Source organism: Oreochromis niloticus, linkage group LG14, assembly GCF_001858045.2.
Source record: "Oreochromis niloticus isolate F11D_XX linkage group LG14, O_niloticus_UMD_NMBU, whole genome shotgun sequence".
NCBI classification, from domain to species: Eukaryota; Metazoa; Chordata; class Actinopteri; order Cichliformes; family Cichlidae; genus Oreochromis; species Oreochromis niloticus.
This window is the reverse complement of record NC_031979.2, coordinates 30,920,731-30,943,496: the sequence shown is the minus strand read 5'-3', so window position 1 is coordinate 30,943,496 and position 22,766 is coordinate 30,920,731. Positions and strand designations below refer to the sequence as shown.

The following is a 22,766-nucleotide window of genomic DNA, read 5'->3' as shown; positions in this document are numbered from 1 at the left end:
AACCATCACAGGAAAAGCCAGAGTGGAGTCTGTAAGGATGTGGCCGTTTATGTGCAGATGGTCTGCTGCTGGGAAAATAGCAGGTATTCTATGGTTTGCAGATGTTCCTGTTACTGCAGAATACCCGGACAGCTTGACAATGTTAATCCCTTTCAGTGCTAATAATCTACAAGATTTAAATGTGTCCAGGAAAAGTTGTAATCATATTTATTTATTGTAAATTATTACTACAATCTATCTTATTGTTTAAGATATGTGGTTTCCAACCAGAATATACATTTATTTTACTAATTAGCACACTTTCACCCACAGAGAGTGAGTAAGAGTAAGAGAAAACCACCAGACTAGCATAGAAATATGTAAAATTGTAAAACTGCAGAGACCACCTGGGGAGACTTTAAGTGATGGATCAGTCAAATTTCCTTCAAAAACAGAAATATCAGTTTCTGTGCCGTCTCAGAGTCTGGCGGTATTCCCTTACTTTTATTCCCTCTCTGTGGGTGAAGGTGTGCTAATTAGTAAAATGAATATTTTGGTTGGAAAGAAAACATGTCTTCTCTCAGTGCCACAGGTCTTAACAATAAGCTGACGTTTAACAATAAGCTCAGAGCTGAAAGGGATTTTTCCAGTTTTTTATGACAGGGCAGTAGCTCTGTAGTGTGTATTTTTTTGCATCAGTGTGTATTTCTGTTGATGAGAAGAGAACAGAAAAGGATTGTGAAATGCTTTGCATTTAGATCTCAGTATAAGTAATAGAAACCACCTGAACCTTCCTGAGCACATGCAGGCACGGTTTCATGTTAATTACCGCGCTGCCTTTTAAATTTCTATAGAGCTTGTCAGTTTGTAGCTTCTCTTGTTGTTTACCATTTCCTTCATTGTTACGTTCTGCTGTCTTCTCTTGGCTTCAGTTTGCTAGTACAGTCTGTCCTCACTTGTTATTAGGACATTTTGGCTTCTGTTTGGCTTTTTAATTTGCTGCTCCTCAGTAATTGTTTCATTTGTATGAGTGATTTTTGGTGTTGTATTTCCACCTCTAGCTTGACAGTTTAATTGCTTCTGAAAGGGAGCCCGATGCCATTTGCACAATACATGCATAGTATATGGAATATATGTTTCTGTGCCATCTCTGGATGTGTGCTAATTAGTAAAATGAATTTTTTGGTCGGAAAGAAAACACGTCTTCTCTCTGTGCCACAGGTCTTTAAACCTGGTTATTACTGCAGTAAACTTCACCTCATTTAGGCATAAAAGCTGTAGACATAATCAATTTAGAATTCCAGAAACTGTCAGATTAATATCAGACTACTGGAAGGCAATAGCAACTCCACCTTCTACAGCACGTGTGGCTTCTTGCACATGCCACCGCAGTAGGTGGCCAGGATTGTGTTTGCACAGAGCAGGGAGTGCATATATTGGTGCGTGCTTCATATTTCACTGCAGCACTATAGCTTGCCAGCTTGGAAAGAAGACAGCTGCTTTTTTTTCTCTTCAGTTCTTTCTTTTTTTTCTTTCTTTTTTTTTTTTGCAAATATCAGTAGTATATGTTTAATAACTGTCTGACCCCACAAGCTGGCAAACCTACTCAGAGCCCTCCTGGGAAGTCCCTGCGCGGACCTCTCACAGGCAGGGGCAGGTGCTTAGCCAGGCTCTGACTCCTACCTCCCTCCTATAGCACCCGCTTGACAGGCATTCCTACAAGAGGGATAACAAAGAAGGATGTGATGCCCCCATTTGCCTCAAGCTCTTATATACTGAGGCAAAGTTACAAAGGGAACCTGGATTGCATACTTGAATTTAATACCTAGCTAGAAAAGCTAAATTTGAAGTGGAACTGAATCTCCCGCCGCCTCTCTGCTCTTTCAGATATTTCATTGGTCTTATTCTGCTTGACTCAGAGCTATTAACCATTTACTTCTCCATCAATATTAAAGGCATTTCATAATCACCTCCTTCAGGCAGAAGTGAAAGGTCGACATGACCTTATTTCTCCCTGCTCTTCACGTTCCATTTATACAGTGGTTGCTGGTAACATTAGGTACCTAATCCTGAAATTATACTCGCTGTGCCTACTTTACACGTATTATGTGCATAAGCACCTTTTGTGTGTATTTGCATGTACAGGTGGTTGATCTCATGTCAGGTAATGGTGTCATTATAATAAGGTGCAAACCTGTCAGACAGCAGCTCCAGGCATTGTTTCGCTCCATGTCACACTAAAAGATTCCACAGTAAGAACCAGATCTTGAGAATAACAGCAAAATGAACACAAAGGAACTTTCTTCAAAAGCGCGCTGTATACTGTACTCCTTACAATTATGTTGTATAGGCGCACTATTGTGAGTTCATTGCTTTCTGACAACTGATATGCATAAGAATATTTTGACTGTCACAAGCCAGAGGCAAAGAGAACATGACAACAGATAGAGCGCAGACTGTTAATTCTGCTTGTCAGTCTGAGTCGAGTTAATCCTATGATGCCCTGAGCATCCCTTTCTCCTTTTCTCTGTTTGATAATACACTGAGGACTTATAATGTAGGCAAAGGCAAGTGTCAAATTAGCACAGTGACTATTTTTTGGGATATTTTATAATGAGACCTCTTTTGGAGATACGAGAAAGGATTACTTAGGTAAGACATGAGTTTGTAACAGCTAAGATAACACACGCAAGATGACTAATTTTAAAGCAGGAATTTGTCTTTCACAGCTTTTAGTAATGCACCAGCACAAACATGTTATTCATCAGGTATAAGAAGCTGTGCAGCACTAGAGGACTTTGGTCTTTAGAGATCGCTTCTAAATTTTCTTATCTTATCCTGGTTAATACCTGTTACAATCCAGTTGCTTCATTTGCCACACAGTCTGTTTTTTTGTTTTTTTTTTAAGATTTAAAAAATTTAAAAGACAAGCAACAGCATTATGTGACTTTTTCAGATGGTCAGTAATAGACTAGATATCTTCTTTCCGGTGGTTGTTAAGACATGTATGTCTCATACTGTTAGAGTCAAAGACGTCCACGAAGACTGTGACAATGTAATTCAATAGCTGCAGTGAAAGAATATCCCTTTGTGAAGCAGGACGACTGCTGTGAGGACTAACTGTTGTACATACAGTTAAAAATTTCTGCCTCTCAGCAGCTGTTTTGGCAGTCTCGATTCAGTACCCACAAGCAGTAGAGGTCAAAATGCCTAGTGCTCACTCTCAGGTTACACCGCACACTGCTACAGTATAAAAACTTTCTAAATTAGTAACTTCCTCCATCCTCAAGGAGGTCAAAGAAACACACTTGAAGCGTGGCTGCCTCAGGTACCCTGGGAACTGAATGGGCGAAAAAGTCTTTGACCCAGATTGAGGCTTTAAACTGAATTGAAAACTGCTGCTGGAGTCACCGTGACACAGGTTCATGCACTTGTTGGCAGTGATTTTTGGCCACGATCTGAAACAAAAACTACTACTTTTTTATTGTCGGGAAATGGATCACTGAATATTTTAGTGCTGCTAAACATTTGAGGTCTCAGGTAATATTATTTCAGAAGCTGTCATACTAAAGCCAACAGCGTGAATGACAGGACTGTTATCAAACATAAAACATCTGGGTTTGAATGCATTTGAGGTTTCACTAATGGGAAATGAAACTAACTAAAATGAGTAGTAAAAAAAATTTCAGTGAAGCTATTTAACTTCAGCCACACACAAAATAAAGGTCATTTCTCAATGGTTGGCTAAGAATTTTCTGACTATTAGAATTCTAAATTGAATGTTACATCACATTTGTAATTACACGGCTTCAGATAAATTTTCATTCAAGGGAAGACCCTTCTGCAAATGTGCTGCTTTTTTTTTCAGCTGCGATGTTGCCTGCTTGGCATCACAGAGTCTTGAATTCACAGCAGTGCTTGTGGAGATTGTAAAGCGATAGAGAACTGTGGATAAGGCCGTCAGGTGTTGGGGAACAAAGAGGCGTCAGGAAGATATGGGAGACTATCAGACCTCCAGTCTGAGCCTGCAGATATGAGATAAAGGCTTTGCCTTCAGGAAGAAGGATCGCACACTCAAATGCTTTCTCTATGAGACACTGGCAGACAAGCACAAACACATACAGGGAAAAAAAAAATCAAACACACATTCACATCTATACCAGCATGTTTGCAACATGCTTATCTGTTTGAATTTATCTTTTGGAATCAGCTTATGCAGTGAAAAATTGCATTTACAAATATTTTTTAATTAAAATCCACAAATAAAAAAACACTGCAAATACAATGAAACTTAGTTAAGGAACAAATTCATGCTGACTTTCTTTTAGGCTTTAATTAGACGTGAAAAAGTGAAGATGAAAAACAGGCAGAAATTGCCTTAAAGTGATTCCGCAGTCATATTTCTTAACCTGCACTGACTATTTGAGACTGGATTGCATTCAATTGCATACTTACGACCAGTGTAATGTAATCTTACCATCATCCATATCAGGAATTATTGTGATTCTCGCTGTGGGAAACTCGGAGCCCAGACGGCCCCCCATGGGCATGCTGAGGGTGACATTGAAGCTCTCCTCGTCTTCGTACAGGGAGTCGTCGATGATGACAATGCGGCAGGATTTTTCTATCTCTCCCTTGTCAAAGCGCAGGATGCTGTGATGGTCCTCAGGCCTGGAGATGTAATCAGAGTAGGACAGCACGGTGGTGGGGATGGTGCCTGTTGCAGAAACTGAGCAGGCAGAAAACAGAATTACAGGAAGAAAAATGACACAACAGTGTACTTTTCGTCACATTAAAGATCATTATTTATGTATGATTTTCATGAACAATGAACCTGAGTTCAAACTAAGCTATAACAGAAGGCAGTGCCTTTCGACTTAATGTCACTGTTTAATGAAAATTTCGAATGCAACATGGATCTTCATCAAGTCAAGTCAGTGATTAAAAGCAGATCAGCATATGGCCTTTATTTTTCCTCTAATGCATTAAGTATCACATTGCACCCACTTTTGATGTGCAAGGAGGAAAGTCATTAGCACTCCAGATGTATTATCAATATGACAGCCTTCATCTTCTCCTTTAAAGATGCCATTTATAGATATTCTGCCTCAGCCTAAATTAGATTTCACCGAGAAGAGGTGATCAGACTGAGTACTGAGAACAGGGATCCATCTGATGTGGAGGACAGCACTAACTCACTCGAGAAATGACACAATTTATCACAAACATTTCAACACAAAGTTATTGTGTTACCTTGCTGGGTGTGACATATGACCATGAGCTCCTGGTTGACATCCCCACTTCTGCGTACAGGGATAAGCAGCTCACCTACGTCTTCCTCTATGTTGTACACGGCGGAGGGTATAAACACTGTCGACTCTGTGTGTGAACAAAAAAATCATCAATAAAGATATTAGATCATTACTCTGACATGGTGTTTTGTTATGATTTAAGCTAAGTAGCGTCAGAATTGATATGAGGAAATCTTATGTATGATCTGAGCATGATAAGAAGAATCTGAAGTGAAATAAAATTGCACTTCCACTGGCGATAATGAAAGGGGAAACGCTTCAGAATATCAAAGTATGGTTTTGATTATTTGCATCAAAACCCTTCATTAGACAGACGTGTGCGCTGGGACCAACAACAGCTTTCATTACAGCTCTGCTGATGGTGCTTCCATCATGTTTTATCAGACACTATTTGTTGTTTATCCGCAGTAAATATCTCACCTATAATTGGCTTCCACAGCATAATAAACAAACAGTTCTGTTTATTGACCTGGTAACTGATGCAGATGAATATGGAATTTGTTACGTGAAGGATTAAGCTGTTTAGAAAATAATAAGCCCGCATAAATTGGCTAGAAGACGTGAAAGTACAACCTTTTGTTTACCTTTAAAGTTTTACGGCCATCTCTCTATCTGTTTCTCTCCATCTCCTAGTCGTGTGTGACATTTAGCGAGGTAATGAGTTTTTATCACTTCGGCCATGAAATCCACAGACAAATGGTTTGTATTCTTCTCAATAAGTGTCATGTTTGGCCACATTAACAAGCTATTAGAACTTGAGCTGTCCTTTCCCTTTCTATGCAAACAATTGCATTGGATTATGCGGTTGCTCTTCACCTCTCGTCCCTAAGACTCCACTCTGAGCTATTTTAGTCAGTATGGTCTGAAATTATTTATTTTTCACCGATACAAGTGATTCAATCGGTGCCCTTGGGCTATAAAATTTTTCTGCTCTCAGTTAAAAGAAACATGAAACATAGTTTTATAAGCCCTCAGAGTATATTTGACCTTGAGAGGTTAAAACACATATTAAAACTTTAGAAACCATGAACAGGGTAATGATATGATAATTGACATGGGCGTATGAAGACGAAGAAGATGTCTGTGCAAGGCATGAAGATACAAAAATAGAACTGCAGATAGATAGCTGTCAGTTTTTTGGAGGGTTTCTTCTTGTTTTGTTTTTGCTTTTTTTTTTCTTTGGATTGCCCTCCAGAGACACGAGTTTTGCAAAACAAGCTTCACCTAAACACGATCATTAGCTTACACTGTTGACAGCAAATGCTTTGCTTTCACTAGCTGAAGCCCTATGGGATGAGGAGAAACATTATCCATATTTATATCCACATTTGTATCATGCAGTTCTCTGTGTCAACTCTGTTACTGACAAGCTGTTTTAAGAAACAGTTGTTCAGTTCTTCAGGCATTGCCTCTTTCATATTTACAGTACGATAACTTTACATTCAGGTCAGTACGGCCATCTCTATTTCATATCCCTCTGACACTATGTTACATCTCTAGTGGAAAGAATATACTTTCTATTTTTTATTATCTGCCAATCTTCATTTTTGATTCAAGATAGAGTTAGTTCATCTATAATTTCAGTGTAATTGAGATTAAATGCTACATTTAAAATGCTCCGATGTCTTTTTCCAGGCCTTAAATTTCCCAAATTAATCCCCTAAACATAAGCATGGCTTAGAGTTGTGTTGTCAACTTTAACCACTTTTGTGCAGTTTTAGTTTACCTAGTTATCCTGTAAATGTATTATCTCGCTCTCTTTTTAAAAAAAATTCCTTTTTCATGTTCTAACCTGCAGAGGAAGGGTGCGTATTATTATGCGTTGCTATGTGGCCAACTAGTTTATCATGGGCGTGATCAACACAACCATGACAACCACGACATTATTTTTTCTGTGCACAAATGACAGATCAGTGTTAATGTTCAGACACGTGATATCAAACACTCAATTATATCAAACATTCATGAAAAATGTTCACCAAAAAAAAAAAAGAAACTAAGGAAGAATCTCTGGAAGTAAAATCAATACTGACCATCATCGGGGTCCAGGATCTCTACAGTAGCAACCTCTGGGAATTCAAGGGCTGCCATCACCGGCTCAGACAAAACAATCTGAAATGTCTCGGACACTTCATACTCGCCGTCTGACAGGATCCTGACCTTCCAGGTGGCTCTGGTCTGGCCTGGGTTAAACTGCACCTGTTTTTGAGATTTCCCCCGGAAATCTTTGTCCTTTTCTGCAGTGCCATCCTTTGTGCCAATACCTTAGAAAGGGCATTACAAAGTTATTGTTAATCAACATCTGAAAATTCTGTAAAAATTACCTCACCATCTGCCGGCTTTTGTGTTTAATTTTAACATTTGGCTTTGTTTACTGCATGCCCGTTCACGAATGTAAATATTTATGTGATTATGAATAGCTATATAAAATCTGAAAAACCAAACAAACATACAATTAAACTGCTTTTCACCTCCCGTAACACCTGGAAAATCTCACACCCCAGTTGGTCTAACACAACAATATCTGTCCATCTCCAGGGTGCAGTTTCCCGCCACCGTTCTTTGAGATGATCATGGTGGAAATAAACACCATTATCCCTCATGTCAGCCCAGCCTCAGCAGAAGTGGTTGGAGGCTGACTTGCACTGTCTGACCTTCAGCATGTGAGCTGTTTGATGGAGCTTACAGCCACTACTGCTGCGACACTGGCTGGATGCCTGTTGAGCAGGAGCGCTGAAGCTGGTGAAATGTCACACAGCCTTTCCATTGTGTTTGCTAACTGGTCACACAACACACAGCAGGGTTCTGGCAATAAATGAAAAAAAAAAAACAAAACTAAACAAAACAAGGAAGTCCTGCAAGCTGCTGTAAATGCAGAAAACCACAATATCACTGGAAATTGAACCTTTAGGATTACAGGATTTTTTTTAAATACTGTTTTTTATAGCTAAGGAACTGAGCAGGATAGAACTAGGAAAACTACAATTTCATGTACTGTTTTTAAATAAAAATAATAAAGTAAAATGCTTTGATACAATGAAAAAAAAAGGTTTAGTGGATCCTGAAATATCGTCAGCCTTCAAAGAGTATGAAAAGAGACACAATGATGTACTGTTAAGTCTATCTCCTTCAAGCTGGATTGGTTGGTCCCATTCACAGCAGTCACTCTGAGCCTTCGCAGCAGCTGGGTTCACTGTAGCCTCCTAACTGGTGTGAACTGCACTGTGCACATTGGCTAGAGATGAAGCAGCCCATCCTTTGGGTCCTCAGATCAGTGTTCACTCATGCAGGGTTAGGCAAGATAAAATATGCTGTCTTCACTTGAAGGCACTGACCTAAGATCAGGTGGTATCTTATCACAACACTGAGGCAGAGAGTCTGAGGTGCCACATTGCTCTGGTGGCCTGCTTATGCCAGTTAATCCGAACAGTTTGCTGCTTTTGCTCTGCTATCCCCACCACAGCAGAGGAGGCAGGAAACTACAAATGATTCCTGTAAGAATGTCATGAATGCTCTGGGATTTTTTATTTTTTTCGTTACAAGGAAGGATACTACCTTTCTAAGACAGGATTTTTGTTGTTATGTGTGTGCCTGGAGGCGGAATAGTGCAGAGATGTTGAAGCACCAGAATAAATGATGAACAATGATGAACCCAAAAAGTTTAAGTTCTAAATTGAAACCAATGGCAAGTGCTACAGCAAACCTTGTCATGGTTGAGAGATGCCAATAAGGTTGTCTAAATGTCTGATGAACTTGAGGCTACCTATTTTTCTTTTTCATGGCTAGAAATTAAAAAACAGAAAATCCGTCCAGGACTATTTGATCAGACAAAAATAGAAGAGAGGATTGCAAATGTAAAGATATGGCAAACAGAGATCATAAAAGCATTTGTGATATATATTCAGTAAGAGAAACTATTGCTTTTAGTTCTCGTCATTTTTTCTGGGTATCATAAAAGCGCGATGGCAAGCTTTGCCTGTATGAGCTTTCCTACTCTACGGAGAGGTACATCATCCTCCCCCGTCCATTATCATCCACCTTAATGCTGCAGCAGTAACAAGAAAACTTGTTTTTTAAAACCTTAGCACGCAATACCAATAACACAACAGCAATTCTGGATATAATGCAAGCCTTGTTTTCTTTATGCAATGAAAACAGTGCATCCAAAGTTCAAAGGAGAACTCCTTTAATTGATAATGGAGTCATTAATAAATCAGCATCAGTGCTCCAGAAAATCAAAGCAAACAGCAACTATTTGATTGTTTGCCCAACCTCCTTATAAACAATATTTTACTTTGTTGTTTAAAATCATCCCACAGACAGATCACTATTGGGTTACCACACACACAATCAGTTTTGCTTCTTTTGTTCTGCATCTCATCAACGTGAACAGGAAAATTACATAATTCTTGTTATAAGTTTTAGATTTACTTCTTACTCTGAATCCTTATCTACCACATGTATCGCAGCCAGAGCTTGACTGCATGTTTTCTCCTCCTCCTTTTCTTACTCTACTGCACCTCTCTAATAAGCGCAAAAGGCCATAAAATAACATTACATAACATATACATTTTATGGCATTTAGCTTTATAATATAAAGATATTATATTTTTATTTCACTGATTCCCTAAGGTTGAGCGGTTATGCCGCGCGGTGTGAGACACTAAAGGTCAGTAAAATTTGCATATCCCCTCAGAGATGTTTCATTAGTCTTGGGGCTCTTGAGCGTACAAAGTTGCAGGGACGGTACAGTAAATGATCCTATGGGGTTTGACCTTCAGCATGAGGCCATTTAATTACACCTCATCTTTATGGACAGAATAAATGGCAGCACTAAAACAGGCTACTAGTGCCAGCAGTAAGAATTCCTGCCACTCATAAATGCTTACAGCAGCTCTTTTTTTTTTTAAACAGTGTTAACAGTTATTGCTCGTTTAGTTCTGTACACTAGATTGCCTCGACTAACATTTGAAGTGGCGCCTCTCCATAGGCCCTAACTTCAGCTGACCTTTTTCATGAGCATGCACAGTCCCTGAGGGAACATCCTCTGCTATTGTGTGACTGGAACGTAAATACCGTCCAGAAAAGAGAGGTAAAAGGTCACGACCCGTGTGACCCTATTGGTTATCTAGGCCAGCTTTGCAATTGTCCTGAAATATAACAAAGCGCATTCGTGTGGGCTTTTGAGTCGGTGAATGCGTGACGATATGGTGGCCTGCGACACTCAAGTAAACAGACTTAAACAAACGGGTGTTGAGAAAGCGAATGTCTTCCAACAAGGGCTATATGTTTGCTTCCCTGTGTATTTGAATTTAACTGCAAAACAACTTAACAGACTCTGTGGAATTTGGTGAGTTAATCTTTACTTAATCCTGGAGCGAACAGCAAGCAAATCATCAGTGGTTGACCAAAGAATGCATAAAGTATTTCACAAACATGTAACATGTTCAGCATTTATTCCTTCACTATTTTGAAAATATCCAGAATCAGAAAATGGGGAACATTTTTTGTTAAGATAAGATGAACATATTCAACTCCTCTCATTGCTTTCTGGTAACATTTAAGATGAATTAAGGACATTTTAGGTGACTTGATGTAAAATCTGCTTACTGATGAATGACGTCTCTCCCAGGTAGCCCCTACGCTTCAGCACCACCTCCAGGAACTTGGCCTCCTCGTTCACCACGTAGTGTTGTTTCTCTATGGAGATCCAAGCCCAGTTCAGACGGAACTGTTGGTTCTTCAGTTTGTTGCCGCCTGTTACAAAAAGAAAGAGTTTATTTTTTTCTCCATAAAGGGCTACTTAGAACTCCTAATACAGACACACAGAAGAAGGCGAATTAAAGACCCTAACCAGGACTAAATGGTCCAAAAATGCGCACATCATTTTGATTCAGAGGTGATACAGAAATTTCAATACCCCCTATTAGGATGGGTTCTTGCATACCCCCAGGTTTTGACTTTGACTTCTAGCCTGCACTCAGTGGGAGGTATGCGGTGTGCACAGCCCTTACGCAAAAGGAAAACAGTTTGTGCCATCTAATTGCTTCATTTCTGATTAAGATAAAAGGTGTCTGTTTCCTGTCTGAACTGGGTTTTTTCATCCTTGCCTTTTGAAGCTGCACTCAAAGGGAGACGTTATAGTCCTGGAGGGCATGTCTGCAACTATTTGACCGTAAAGACTCAAAGCAGAGCCACATAGACAGGCATCAAACGCAGATACACAAACTCCGGCAGACAAAAATGGGCACACATGCATGCACGGACCCATACAGGAACGCATTTTAATATGGTCATTTCCAGTGGGATGGCTGGGAGTCTAAATAATGAAACACAGGTTAATAAAAAATCCAAATGCATCCACCAGACTGCACAGTTAAATTGTCTGGCTGGTGCTGTAATGGTTGAGGATGGTGAGATGGAGATGCATGAGCCACAGAACATTTGGCAGTTCAGAAAGTAGTGAAATAAAAGTGAAATTGTCAGGAGGGTGCCGGGACATTGTTCAGAGATTTTAAAGTGCTGCTTTTGCAGATGTTAGGCACAACTGAGAGTCTCAACTCCTCCCCATTCTTGTCGGTACAGCCAGTAAATCTGTCACGTCCAGCAGACCACTCTGCTGTGTCCATTTCCTTCCTAACTGTGAAGGGTAAAACCTATACACATTCACCCTGGGTGTTTTATTATGTGTGAGGGTGCATGCATTATGAGGTTCGGTGACTCTGTGCATGCTTGAGTGGGTGCGCGCACATGTTAAATATTCTCTGCACCTGTTACTTTGGGTGTTATTGTACATGTTTCCTTGCACTGAGCAACACCGGGCCTTTAATACCTATGTGTTAAATACCCATTTGACAATATGGGGCATTAACTGCTTGAAAGAATAAAAAGTCAGTGTGATGCATGAGGACAAGTAGCAAAAAATAATTCTTTTTCCCTCATCTCATAGAAAACTCGTTGTATTATTTATGTCATTAAAATATAATGAACGCACTGATTTACTTTGATGTTTTCAACCAGACAGGGGGTTTAAAGTTAAGAAGATTAAGAATGCAGTCAAATCCGAAAGAAGACAGAAGACAAAACAAGACAGATGCTGAGGTTCCTTAAAATTACAGATCCAGATGGAAAGGACTGAACTGTGAACCTTGAGTAGAAAGCAGATTTTCTCTGCCCATAACAGAGTATTTATTTTTCAGTTTGACAACAGGCATATCTATTTGACACACAACTTCAAAGCACGGCTGTTTCTCACCTCATTCTGATTCAGAATCACGTTTTAAAAGTTTATACTTTCAAATACTGTGGAACTCCTTCTGTGTTTAAATTATACTTAAATATGAAAATTGTAGCTATCTAAAATTGATCAAAAGGTTTATCTGGCAGTGTAATAACATTTAATCATTTTTTAATGCTAGCATTCACTCGCTTGTCTGCTCAGGCACCATGTCACTGTGGAACACCTCGCTTTTCTGTTTTAGCAGGCAAAGCCACCGGCGCTGATGGCGAGATCAAGTAGCTCGGCAAGGTAAGTGCAAAACATTTGCACCACATTATGACAAAATTTCCATCACTTATCTCAAGACACAAATGACAATTCCAGAGGGAAAAGCTGTTTGGGAAGTCAATGTGGCGTTAAATTTGAACTAATAAAATCAAGCTGTTCAGCTCTGTTATGCTTCTCACTACACTAGCAGTACAAAAAACAACATCATTTAAAATATAAAATACTGTGTGCAGAGAAAACATGCTTTTAAAGAAAAATATTGTTGGCAAAATGCATCAAATATTACACGTGTAACACATAACTTCTATTAAGTGACAATACAACATCCTATGGGAACCTGACGCACATTCTTGAGGTCTACCACAGTGTAGGCTTTCTGCTTCCTGTGTGTTCCACATCATTCTTCTGGAGACAGGTGACCTATGTATGACAGGGCCTCCCTACACTATTTGGATTAAAGCCAGCAGCATGTCACTCATGCCACCAATAAACACTGTGTGTGTGATCTCTGAGCTGTGGCGCCTGTGCTCCACAGAAGTGGAGAGGCTTTGGCTATTCTTCTGCCACCACTTGTTTATCTGAACCTTACATTAGATAGAGTCTATGTAGGTATAGAAAATGAAGGCAACAGATTATTTGCACACTAAAATATTCAGATAGAGAGTGGGACAGAATATAGTCAGATGCACACCAATTCATGTTCAAGAAAGTGCCTACGCAACGAACCGAGCCTCAAGGAGGATTTTCTTCCTTTTTTTCAGGATCACTCACATTAAACACATGTTCACCTTCAGCGTTATTCACAAACATGAACAAGCTCTATTAATTATTCACTTTCCCTATCCATAAGAGACCGAGGACGACACAGCACTGACCCGCACTTTCAAACATCAGAAGAAAAATATTTATGTTCACAGTTTATACCAGAGTATATTATAGGTAGAGTCCCGGAATGACATTAGAAAACGTTAAGTTTAGCGTTCCTCAAGGTCTTGTTAAGCTTTAGTATGGGCTTCAGGGAGTGGAGGTGCTCATTTCCAGAAGACCACTTCACTCCCCTAGATTTCTTTCTAATTAAGATAAGCAGGGGTTGGACTAATTCCACTTCAAAGAGGCCCAAAGGAAAACATCCAAGTTTATCTTTAACTAGGTCTCACAGTAGTGAGACAGAATTTAGTGAATATCTGTATCACTTATGTTTGGGTCTCTTCTGCAGTGCTAGTCTTACATTTAATATTAGACCATATTTCCACATTATCCTTATTTTTCCTGGATAATCTTAATGAATTCACCGGATTGACAAACTGCCTTTGTTCTGTCTTTGTTAGTTTCACACTATGCCTTTAAGCGCTGGCAGTGGATGTCACTCTAAATATTAGAGACAACTGTCAGACTCTGCAAACAAGCACTTAACTACAGCCAACCTCATACATGAACCATCTGACAAACCCTCTTGTACAGTTCATGTAGCTGCTGTCCGTTCACATAGTGGATGTGTGATGAAGGACAGAAGCCTTTTGAGAGGGGCCAAAGAATGTGAGAGGCTGCACTGTGCCAACTTAGAAAATGGTCTCCTCCCTGCATACATGTTGCAGTCGGCCCTTATTTGGTCACCGTCAAGCATTGCAGGCCACGGTGCCCCATGGACCCTTGTCTGTTCATTCAGCCAGGCAGACAGATAGGCGGCTCTTTGCTCACAGAGTTGCACTGCACTGATTATGAAGGATAAACTGGGACTAACTGATGAATCCTTTTAGACTCAAAAGACAAAATGTATCTAAAAATACATGTACTCTAAATTCACTGTCATGTAATGGAATAGACTGGCATTTATACAGTGCTTTTGAGGTGTTGCTGAGCAATTTACACTATAAGCCACATTCACCTTTTCACTCATATTCATAAGGCATTTTATTCTGTATATTTAAGAACTAGCTGTGTCTATCTTACATGCACGTGTCTAATTTGTAATCTAAGATGCAGATTTTGGAAGAAGAAGCCAAAGGACCTGAGAGAACTCTAAAAGGGACATGAGGAACATGAAACATCAACACAGACAGTCTGTGCTAATCACTTCTCCAAAATGGTTTGTTCTGCACATTTCAGCACTGCAATGTTAATAAAAATATAGCTCGATAACTAAATGTGCACCAAACCTGCAAAGTAATTTAAGTGTTTTGGTTTGTTGTGTGTTTCAAAGCTTTCGAGTGCAATTAGACCCCACTACAAGAAAAAGCCACAGGAGCTTTTCAATTTATTTATTTATTTTAAATTTATTAATAAATATATGAAATCACTTGTGAAGTATAACTTCACAGCTCTGTACAGCTATCAGAGACTGAAGGCAGAGCATGTTTAAGTGCAGAATAACATTTTCTTTGACTTTTATGCATTTATATGTTGGAGAAAAGCCAAGAAATAAATATTCAAGGAATAAGTTCAAATTTATTTCATATGCAGATGTTTCCAACTACAAACTCTGCTTCAGTGTTGCACAGATAATGTTTTTCTACACTTCATTTGTTTGCACTGGTGTGGATAACAAAATGATGTTTCCACACCTGCAGTGCGAGTCGCAAAGTCTCCTGAAGCAATTTGCTAAAGCAAATTCATTCATACCATTAATCAGCACCTCTAAAACATTATCATGCAGTCCTGTTTTTCTTAAATCAGCAGCAAAAAAAATGAAACAATAACAAAAAAAACCCAACCACTGTTCGTGCCATCTTTTAATTAGCATAAAAGAATGTCAATAAGTGTTAATCAGTCTGTCTATTCAGCATGTGGATCATTAGCAAGACGCCCCATCTAATGATCAGGCTGCCATCAAGCTTTGAGGTAATTGGCTACATTTGGTGAATATTCATGGTCGCACTGAAAATTGCTTTGAATAATTTGGGTTGCTATCTCGATCTTACAGCTAGGTTAAAATTTCATCAGAATCCAATGTGTCCTCAAAGATGTAATCATGCTATTTAGGGTCTCTAGTGTCTACTCGATTTTATACATCCAGGATTTTAGCGATTTTAGTATAATCGTCTTTAATTAATTTGCATAACAAAGGCAACGTCGCCTTTGAGAACATATAAGTCAAGAGAAAAATCAATACCTAATTTTCTTTCAAAGAAACAGCAAAGGTAAATTTCTGTGATGAAAGTAAACATGTTATATAATCATCTCCTATAAAATGACCTTTGCTTTGAGGTCCACAGTGTGTGAGACTATACCAGCATACTTTTCACCTCTCCAATTAAGGGAAAAGGGATTTAATAATCCTGTTGAAGGAAAAAAAGCACATGGCAGAGTACAGAAAGAGAGAGAGAGCGATATGGTCTAATCACCCTAAGCCTTGTATGCACAGTAACGAGTGGAGAGCTGGCCATGGCTTGAAAGATTTAGAATGGTTATGATTTCACAGGTCCTAAACCCTTTTCTATAACACAGACTTTCAGGGAACTGGTCTGCCATAAATCTGGCCACTCCAGCAGCGTCCTTTCTGGCTGCTGTTGCCTCTGTGTCCACTCCAACACACGGTGGTCACTCTGGGGCAAGATTTGTGCATGCTGAAAGAAAGGCGAGAGGTGCTTTTGCACAAAGGTGCCAGGTCATAGAGCCATACAAGGCTTAAATCGAGCAATGCTTTGCTCTCAGTAGGGAAAGTTCTTCGAGATTAACATCTGAACCCAAAGGTGATTAAATTCTCAGAGCTCTTTCCAAATTTCAAGTGCAACAGTTAGAATTACCTCTGTCCTTAGTGACTAAATCCTGATATTTTAAAGCTGTTTAGAAGGTCAGTGTCTGCTTACTGCATTACATCTCTGCTCTGAGACTTTATGGGGTGACAATTATAACTATGTTGGCTGTGATTAGATTACACTTTACGGCATTTTTTTAGTTTGATAAAACATTTTACAAACTCAAAACAGGATCAAATTATCAGCTCCTCACAAGAATCAGAAAATAAAAAAATGTTCCACCCAGCATCTGCAGAATGAAATTCAAGACACTTAACATTATGATTTCAATACTCTCTTCTACCCTGTTCTTGACACTAAGGATCCTTTTAAGCAATCATCCTGTTTACACTTTTTGATTCCTAATTGCAGCACCAGGTTGTTGTGGAAACTGCACAGTGACTTTCTTTTGGGGTCGAACAGCAGGAGCCACTCGCATGTGTAAAAAGGCAATGAGCAATTCCCAGAGCTCCTATTTCAGACGGGGCTCCTTTATTCGTCCCCAGGAAAGAAATGTGGCAGAGGAAGTACAGTTCAATGTGACTGTAGGAAAAGGTCACCCATTCCCTGGGAGTCTTCTTCACACTCCAGTGTCTTTACACACTGCCACAAATGATGTCATTTGTGGGTGCAGATATCACAAAGACACATGAGAATAACTGGTGAGAATACATTTTTGAAATAAAAACATCGGTCGTAAAACTTCTACTGTATTTCCAGTTTCAAAGTCACAAATCCGCCTTTTGACTTTGGTGTATAAATTCAGACATTTATACATGTTGACAATTAATTCAAATCCAACATCCTTCTTACAAATAAAATGTTAGCAAATTATCGCCATCATTTAAAGGTTTATTACTCTCAAATATATAAGTTCATAAATTATTTACCAAAACATTTAAAGAGTTATCAAGTTGAGAGTATAGACTTGCATGGGCAGCTCCAATTTCCAGTTATCCTGACAATAGACAAATGTAGCGTTTCTATGTTTTACTGACATCACGTACTGCAAATGAAAACATTCAGGCTTTTTATATTCAATCCTATTAGCCTTGGGAGGAAATATTAGTTCAATTAGAATATTTCCAGAAATCTTAAGAAGCAGCATGAAGCCAACTCTGCAGTGCATGTCTGCACTTTGCGATTTTACAACATGGGGCATTGTGCCAAGCACTCAAGGTGAGGACTTATTTCTATATTTTTAGAGGTACTTTTTGTGTTTAGCCATGTTGACAGGATAGTAAAACAGACAGGAAAGTGAGGACACCCAGGCCGCTGCAGTAGTCTCTCAGCATATGGGTGAGCTATACCAGTGCCCAGGACCTCTATCACAGCTTTACGGCTAATATTTTCTATATTTTTCTTATATTTGATGAAAATACAGTACTTAACAAGATCACAATCGACATAGATTTCAAGTTATAAATTTCAATATATAAAGATTTAACAAATGTTTAAAGATTTAACCTTGAAAGTTAATACACAGGGCATTTAAAGTGCATCAAATTTCTGAAGGATATCTCTTTTTCCAAAAGAGGTATCAAAGCCTCTTCTGAGGGCTTTGTATATTTTGATTGTATAGGTGAGCTCAGACAAAGTATTCATTGATTGCCCTTGAATAGCATTCCAGCCTGTCGAAGAGGACGTGGCCTCGAGTGTCTTAATTAACAGTCAGCCACACGGTTTACGGAGCAAAAGCCTGAACTCTCAATAGCAAGGGAAGTAACAACAAAAGGCTGAATTAGCAACTACAGGGCTTTTTTTTTTCAACATTCACAAGTAAAGGTCACAGTGGATTTCAAATCAGGAGTTCTTTGCTCATTACCAGTCAATTATGTACAGTATGAACACCGTGGCGCATAAGCTGCTGAGGTAGATGTGCAAATCTTCTGTGACCTGCTGAAAAAGCTGCGTGAAGTGAAGCTGGTGCCAAAAAAATTTTAGCAACCCTTTGAGTTTTGTTTACATGGAGTTATTTAAAAAAAAAAACACCTTTCCAAATAGCATGCTGTAAAGAATACAAGAATAAGATACCTTTTGAGCTTATCTTAGCTAATAAATAAACATTTTTAAGTCATTTCAGAGGAAACAATCTCAGGCAGAAAAGAATGTGTCTGCCTGAGCTTACATTGTTACAGGTGCATATGCAAAATGTATCCCAACTCTCAAATACTGCTGGTGACTGAACAGAAGAACAAAGGTAGCGAAATAACAAGGAGGTACAAGGCTAAGTGCGAATATGGGAGGGAAAACAAAGAAACATAAGGATGCAGGAAGACAGGAATTGACAAAGAGAGGGGGGACGTGCTTTTTCTTGACCCTTGAATGCTCAGTGTTTGCTCTCTTGTCAGACCGAATAATGGTGGACTGTTTGCTGAAAGCAGCAGTGTGAGGCCACAGAATATAAAACCCCATCCCAGTCCCCCAGACTCATGCGCTCCATACTAATAAAGCCGGGCATTTCTCGAGTCTGTTGGGCCGGCCTCCATTGGCTTCGGCTATAACAACATGTTTCAGCTGCATTTCACAGTTGTTACTTGCAAATCCTCACATGTAGTAAAGCGTTTGCCTTGGAGCAAAATGCTCCCTAAAAAGCTGAAATGGTAATTCCTAAAGAAGTGTTAAATGACTGTTGGCCCTTTGTTTATGATGGGTGAAAAGAAGCCATTGAGTAGAACTGTGCAAACCTGCATTTTAAAGATAAGCATGCTGTTCTGCATTCATGAAAAGAGCGAAGAAAATGTCTAAGGACTTAGTGTTGTTATTGTCTTCTCCTTGTAATATTGGACTGAAGATTAGTCTGTGCAGCAGAACAAGCCCTGGGTTCAAAAATATGTGCTGGCATGTTAAAAGAAGAGTACTTCTAAGGATGCCTGCAACATTTAATTTCGGCAATCAAATGGATTTTTCTTTTTTTTTCTGGCCTTTGAATCATTGTCAAAATAGCTTCTGGAAGTCTTTGTTGGCGACAGTGAACCTTATGATATGAAAACCAACTTTTGGTACAAAGTCAGATACACTCTTGTCGTTGCATGGATGAGTTCTGTGCTGCAAGACCTCTATTCGGAGTATACCACATTGCATAATAATATCATTTAAATTTATTCTCTTCAGAGACCACTGTGTTGTGTGCTACCACATAAAGGCACTCAGTGTTGTAGGGAGCACAATTACCTGGCATCCCATGGAATGGAATAAAGTAATGCGATGTAATGAATCTGAATATTTCTCAGACTGAAAACTATTAGACATGAAGGACAAGAGATGAATGTTGGAGTTACAAGAGAAGCGAGCAGAAATGTCATTCTTACCTTCAGATTGCTTTGTTAAATTTAACAGCCACACTGAATATCCTTTAAAACATTATCACCTCTTTTTAAAGTTGAAATTAAATCTGCACCTGATGTTTCGAAGCTTTAATCGCACCAAATGTTCTGCTCATACATATGACTTATTAACCAGTGATCACGTTTGAAGTAATGTTTGGTGGCGAGGGTAATGGCTTTAGCCAGTCGCCTGAAAAAATAAGCAGTAAAATGCAACCTCTTTACCAGACTGCTCAGTTGTCTCAACCTGCTTCCTTTGGCCTTTATTTCTGTCTCTTGTCCCATTTTCTTGCTAATATGTAACTCTTCACTTCACTCCAAGCTCATGTGCTGGAAAACCAAGATAAGCCCATGCATGGTCTAGTTAATTTCTGGCAGCAAGACATTCCTGAGTTTTCTTAATGGGGGGAAGGGTTCATCTGAGTGCTGGACATTTCCACGGCTGTCTTTGAATTATTTTTCATGCTTCTCAAACTGATATAAGCCAAAACAAATTTTAGGAAATGCAATGTAAGACAAATAACTAAGAATTGATTCACATATCAAATGCAACTTTTGGTGGGACATATTACTTGACCAGTAGTGGAAAAATACTGATATGTACTGCCTTCAGCTCTCTAAAAAAATATAAGAGAATAGATGAAGTGAGCGACAGGAATGTTCTCTGAATTAAATAACCATAGTTTGAGGCTGTCATATATTCCTTGAAATGGAGAGAAGCTTGATACTTACTGACTACATAACGTTTCTTCACGGCTAATCAAATCTATAGCAAACTCTAAATAATTTATATTCATATGTAGATCCAGCTGAATTCATGCAGAGTTTACCTACTACATTTGCGCTCTCACAACTTGTCAACACAGGCAGTGTTTAGAGAGTGAAGTGCACATCAGCACATTCATGCCGTCGCTACAGGCGACAGGAAGCAGCTTGACGCCTTGCCCTCACCAATACAGGGACCAACAAAGCACTTCAATCTTTCATCTCCTATGACTACCCCCCCCACCTCCCAATCCATTTCTCCACACGATGACTCCTCATATCCTGAGTATCAGGCTACACTTATCGAAAGGAGGTGATGGTGAGTGGGAGCTTGATCAGAATCCCCAAAGGGTTTCATCAGCACCTTTCATGAGATGAGAGCCCAGAGACACACTCCTACCATGTGTGAAAATAAAAACCTTCTCAAGTGAGTCTGTGTCTAAATGCGTATCATCTTCAGTTCCCCTCTACTGTATATATTTCCCTTGCATATTTATATACTAAACTTCTTTTTCTTCTTCTTCTTTCGGGTGATCTGCCTCCTCCTCACCCTGTCCCTAATATCCTCTTCTGTCACACCAACGCTCTGCACATCCTCCTTCACTACATCCTCGAATCTTCTCTGTGGTCTTCCACTTTGCCTCCTGCCTGGTTGTTCCATATTCAGCATCTTGTGTCCAGTATATCCACTATCACTCCTCTGCACATGTCCAAACTATCTCAGCCTTGCTTCTCTAACTTTGTTTTCAAACCACTCCACCTGAGGTGTCCCTCTGATGCACTCATTTCCAAAGCTTGGCCTCCTGTCTTTTCATTAGTGCCACTGTCTCTAAACCAAACATCTACCATCAGACCATCCTTTTCACTGTTGCTTTTATCCATCACAAATCACAGCTGACACTCATCTCCAGTCACTCCACCATGCCAATACACTCTTCTTCACCTCCCGTGTACACGGTCTGATTTGGATAGCTGACCTCACCTATTTAAACTCATCCATTTTCATTATTTCTACTCCTTGTAGCGTCACTGTTACATCCGTCTCTCTCTCATTCACACATATGTATTCTGTCTTGCCTCTACTACTTTTCATTCTCCTTCTCTCCAGAGCATACCTCCACCTCTGCAGGCTCAGTTCCACCTTCTCACTACTCTCGCTACAAATTACAATGTCATCTGCAAACAATATAGTCCAAAGAGACTCCTGCCTGACTTCATCTATTAATCTGTCTATCACCAGTGCAACCAATCCGTGATGTATTCGCACCCCTAACTTGAACCCCTCTGTCCCTCCTCAATAATATGCTGATGATATCACAATAAAAGAAGCTGGTGTTGTTTCTGCTCTACATCACAGCACTCTAATCAAAAGAGACAACAGCTTGAAATCAAAGACAAAGCCGTTATCAATAAAACTGTAGCTGATGCCAAGCATCTTGATGAAACATTTTAGCAGCGCCAGCCTCATCTCTGATTATGAAATCAGACAGCTGGCCCAGTGATGGAAAGACGGTCAATGCTTTGTGTACGCGAGTGTGAACGTGCATGAAAAACGTGTACAAAGGAGGTGCAGCGTGCAAAGGGCTCCAATCATGAAACCCAAGTATAGCTGGAGAGAGTTGTGACACGCTACAGCCTCGGCCCAGCTGTCAGTGGATTATCATGCGGCAGGGCGGAGAGGAGCAGCTCTGGTCCACTGCTGGGATTCAGGGGCCAGAAACACATTATCCAGAGTGATTTTTCAAAAGTGAACAAAAGCTCTACTCCTGTGAAAAGAGAGTTGTTACAGCAGCAACTGTAGCATCACAAACACTCAGATTCCCTGCTGTTCGTCAAAACGGTCCCATCGGGCGATTTCATGAGGCCAAAAATCACACAGGACACATCACAGAGAGTGAAAAGAAAGTGATATTTTATATTGTGACATAATAACGCAAAATAAAGTCCTGGATAGTTTAATTTGACCTAAAGTTTATTTCCTATTTGTTCTGCCCCTGTTATATTTATTTTAAGTATGACTCAATTTGTCTGGGGCCGTCCTAAAACCCGATGACACAAACTTTAACCTTTTTTTTCCACATAATGGGGATTTTCACCAGAGGAATCTCAGTTCTGCTAGACTGATATCCTAAGGCAGTAATGA

General features: G+C 39.6%; 1 protein-coding gene across 1 annotated transcript in view; it reads right to left on the bottom strand.

Annotated features, from left to right (window-relative positions):
• The window catches only part of frem2b (FRAS1 related extracellular matrix 2b), a 51,343-nt gene that overhangs the window by 16,681 nt on the left and 11,896 nt on the right, over positions 1–22,766 (bottom strand). Inside the window, exons 3-6 of the mRNA XM_003450179.5 lie at positions 10,902–11,048; positions 7,325–7,555; positions 5,233–5,358; positions 4,457–4,708 (exon numbers count right to left, since the gene is read on the bottom strand). Of these exons, the coding sequence (XP_003450227.1) occupies positions 4,457–4,708; positions 5,233–5,358; positions 7,325–7,555; positions 10,902–11,048 (756 nt within the window). The remainder of the gene's footprint in view (positions 1–4,456; positions 4,709–5,232; positions 5,359–7,324; positions 7,556–10,901; positions 11,049–22,766) is intronic.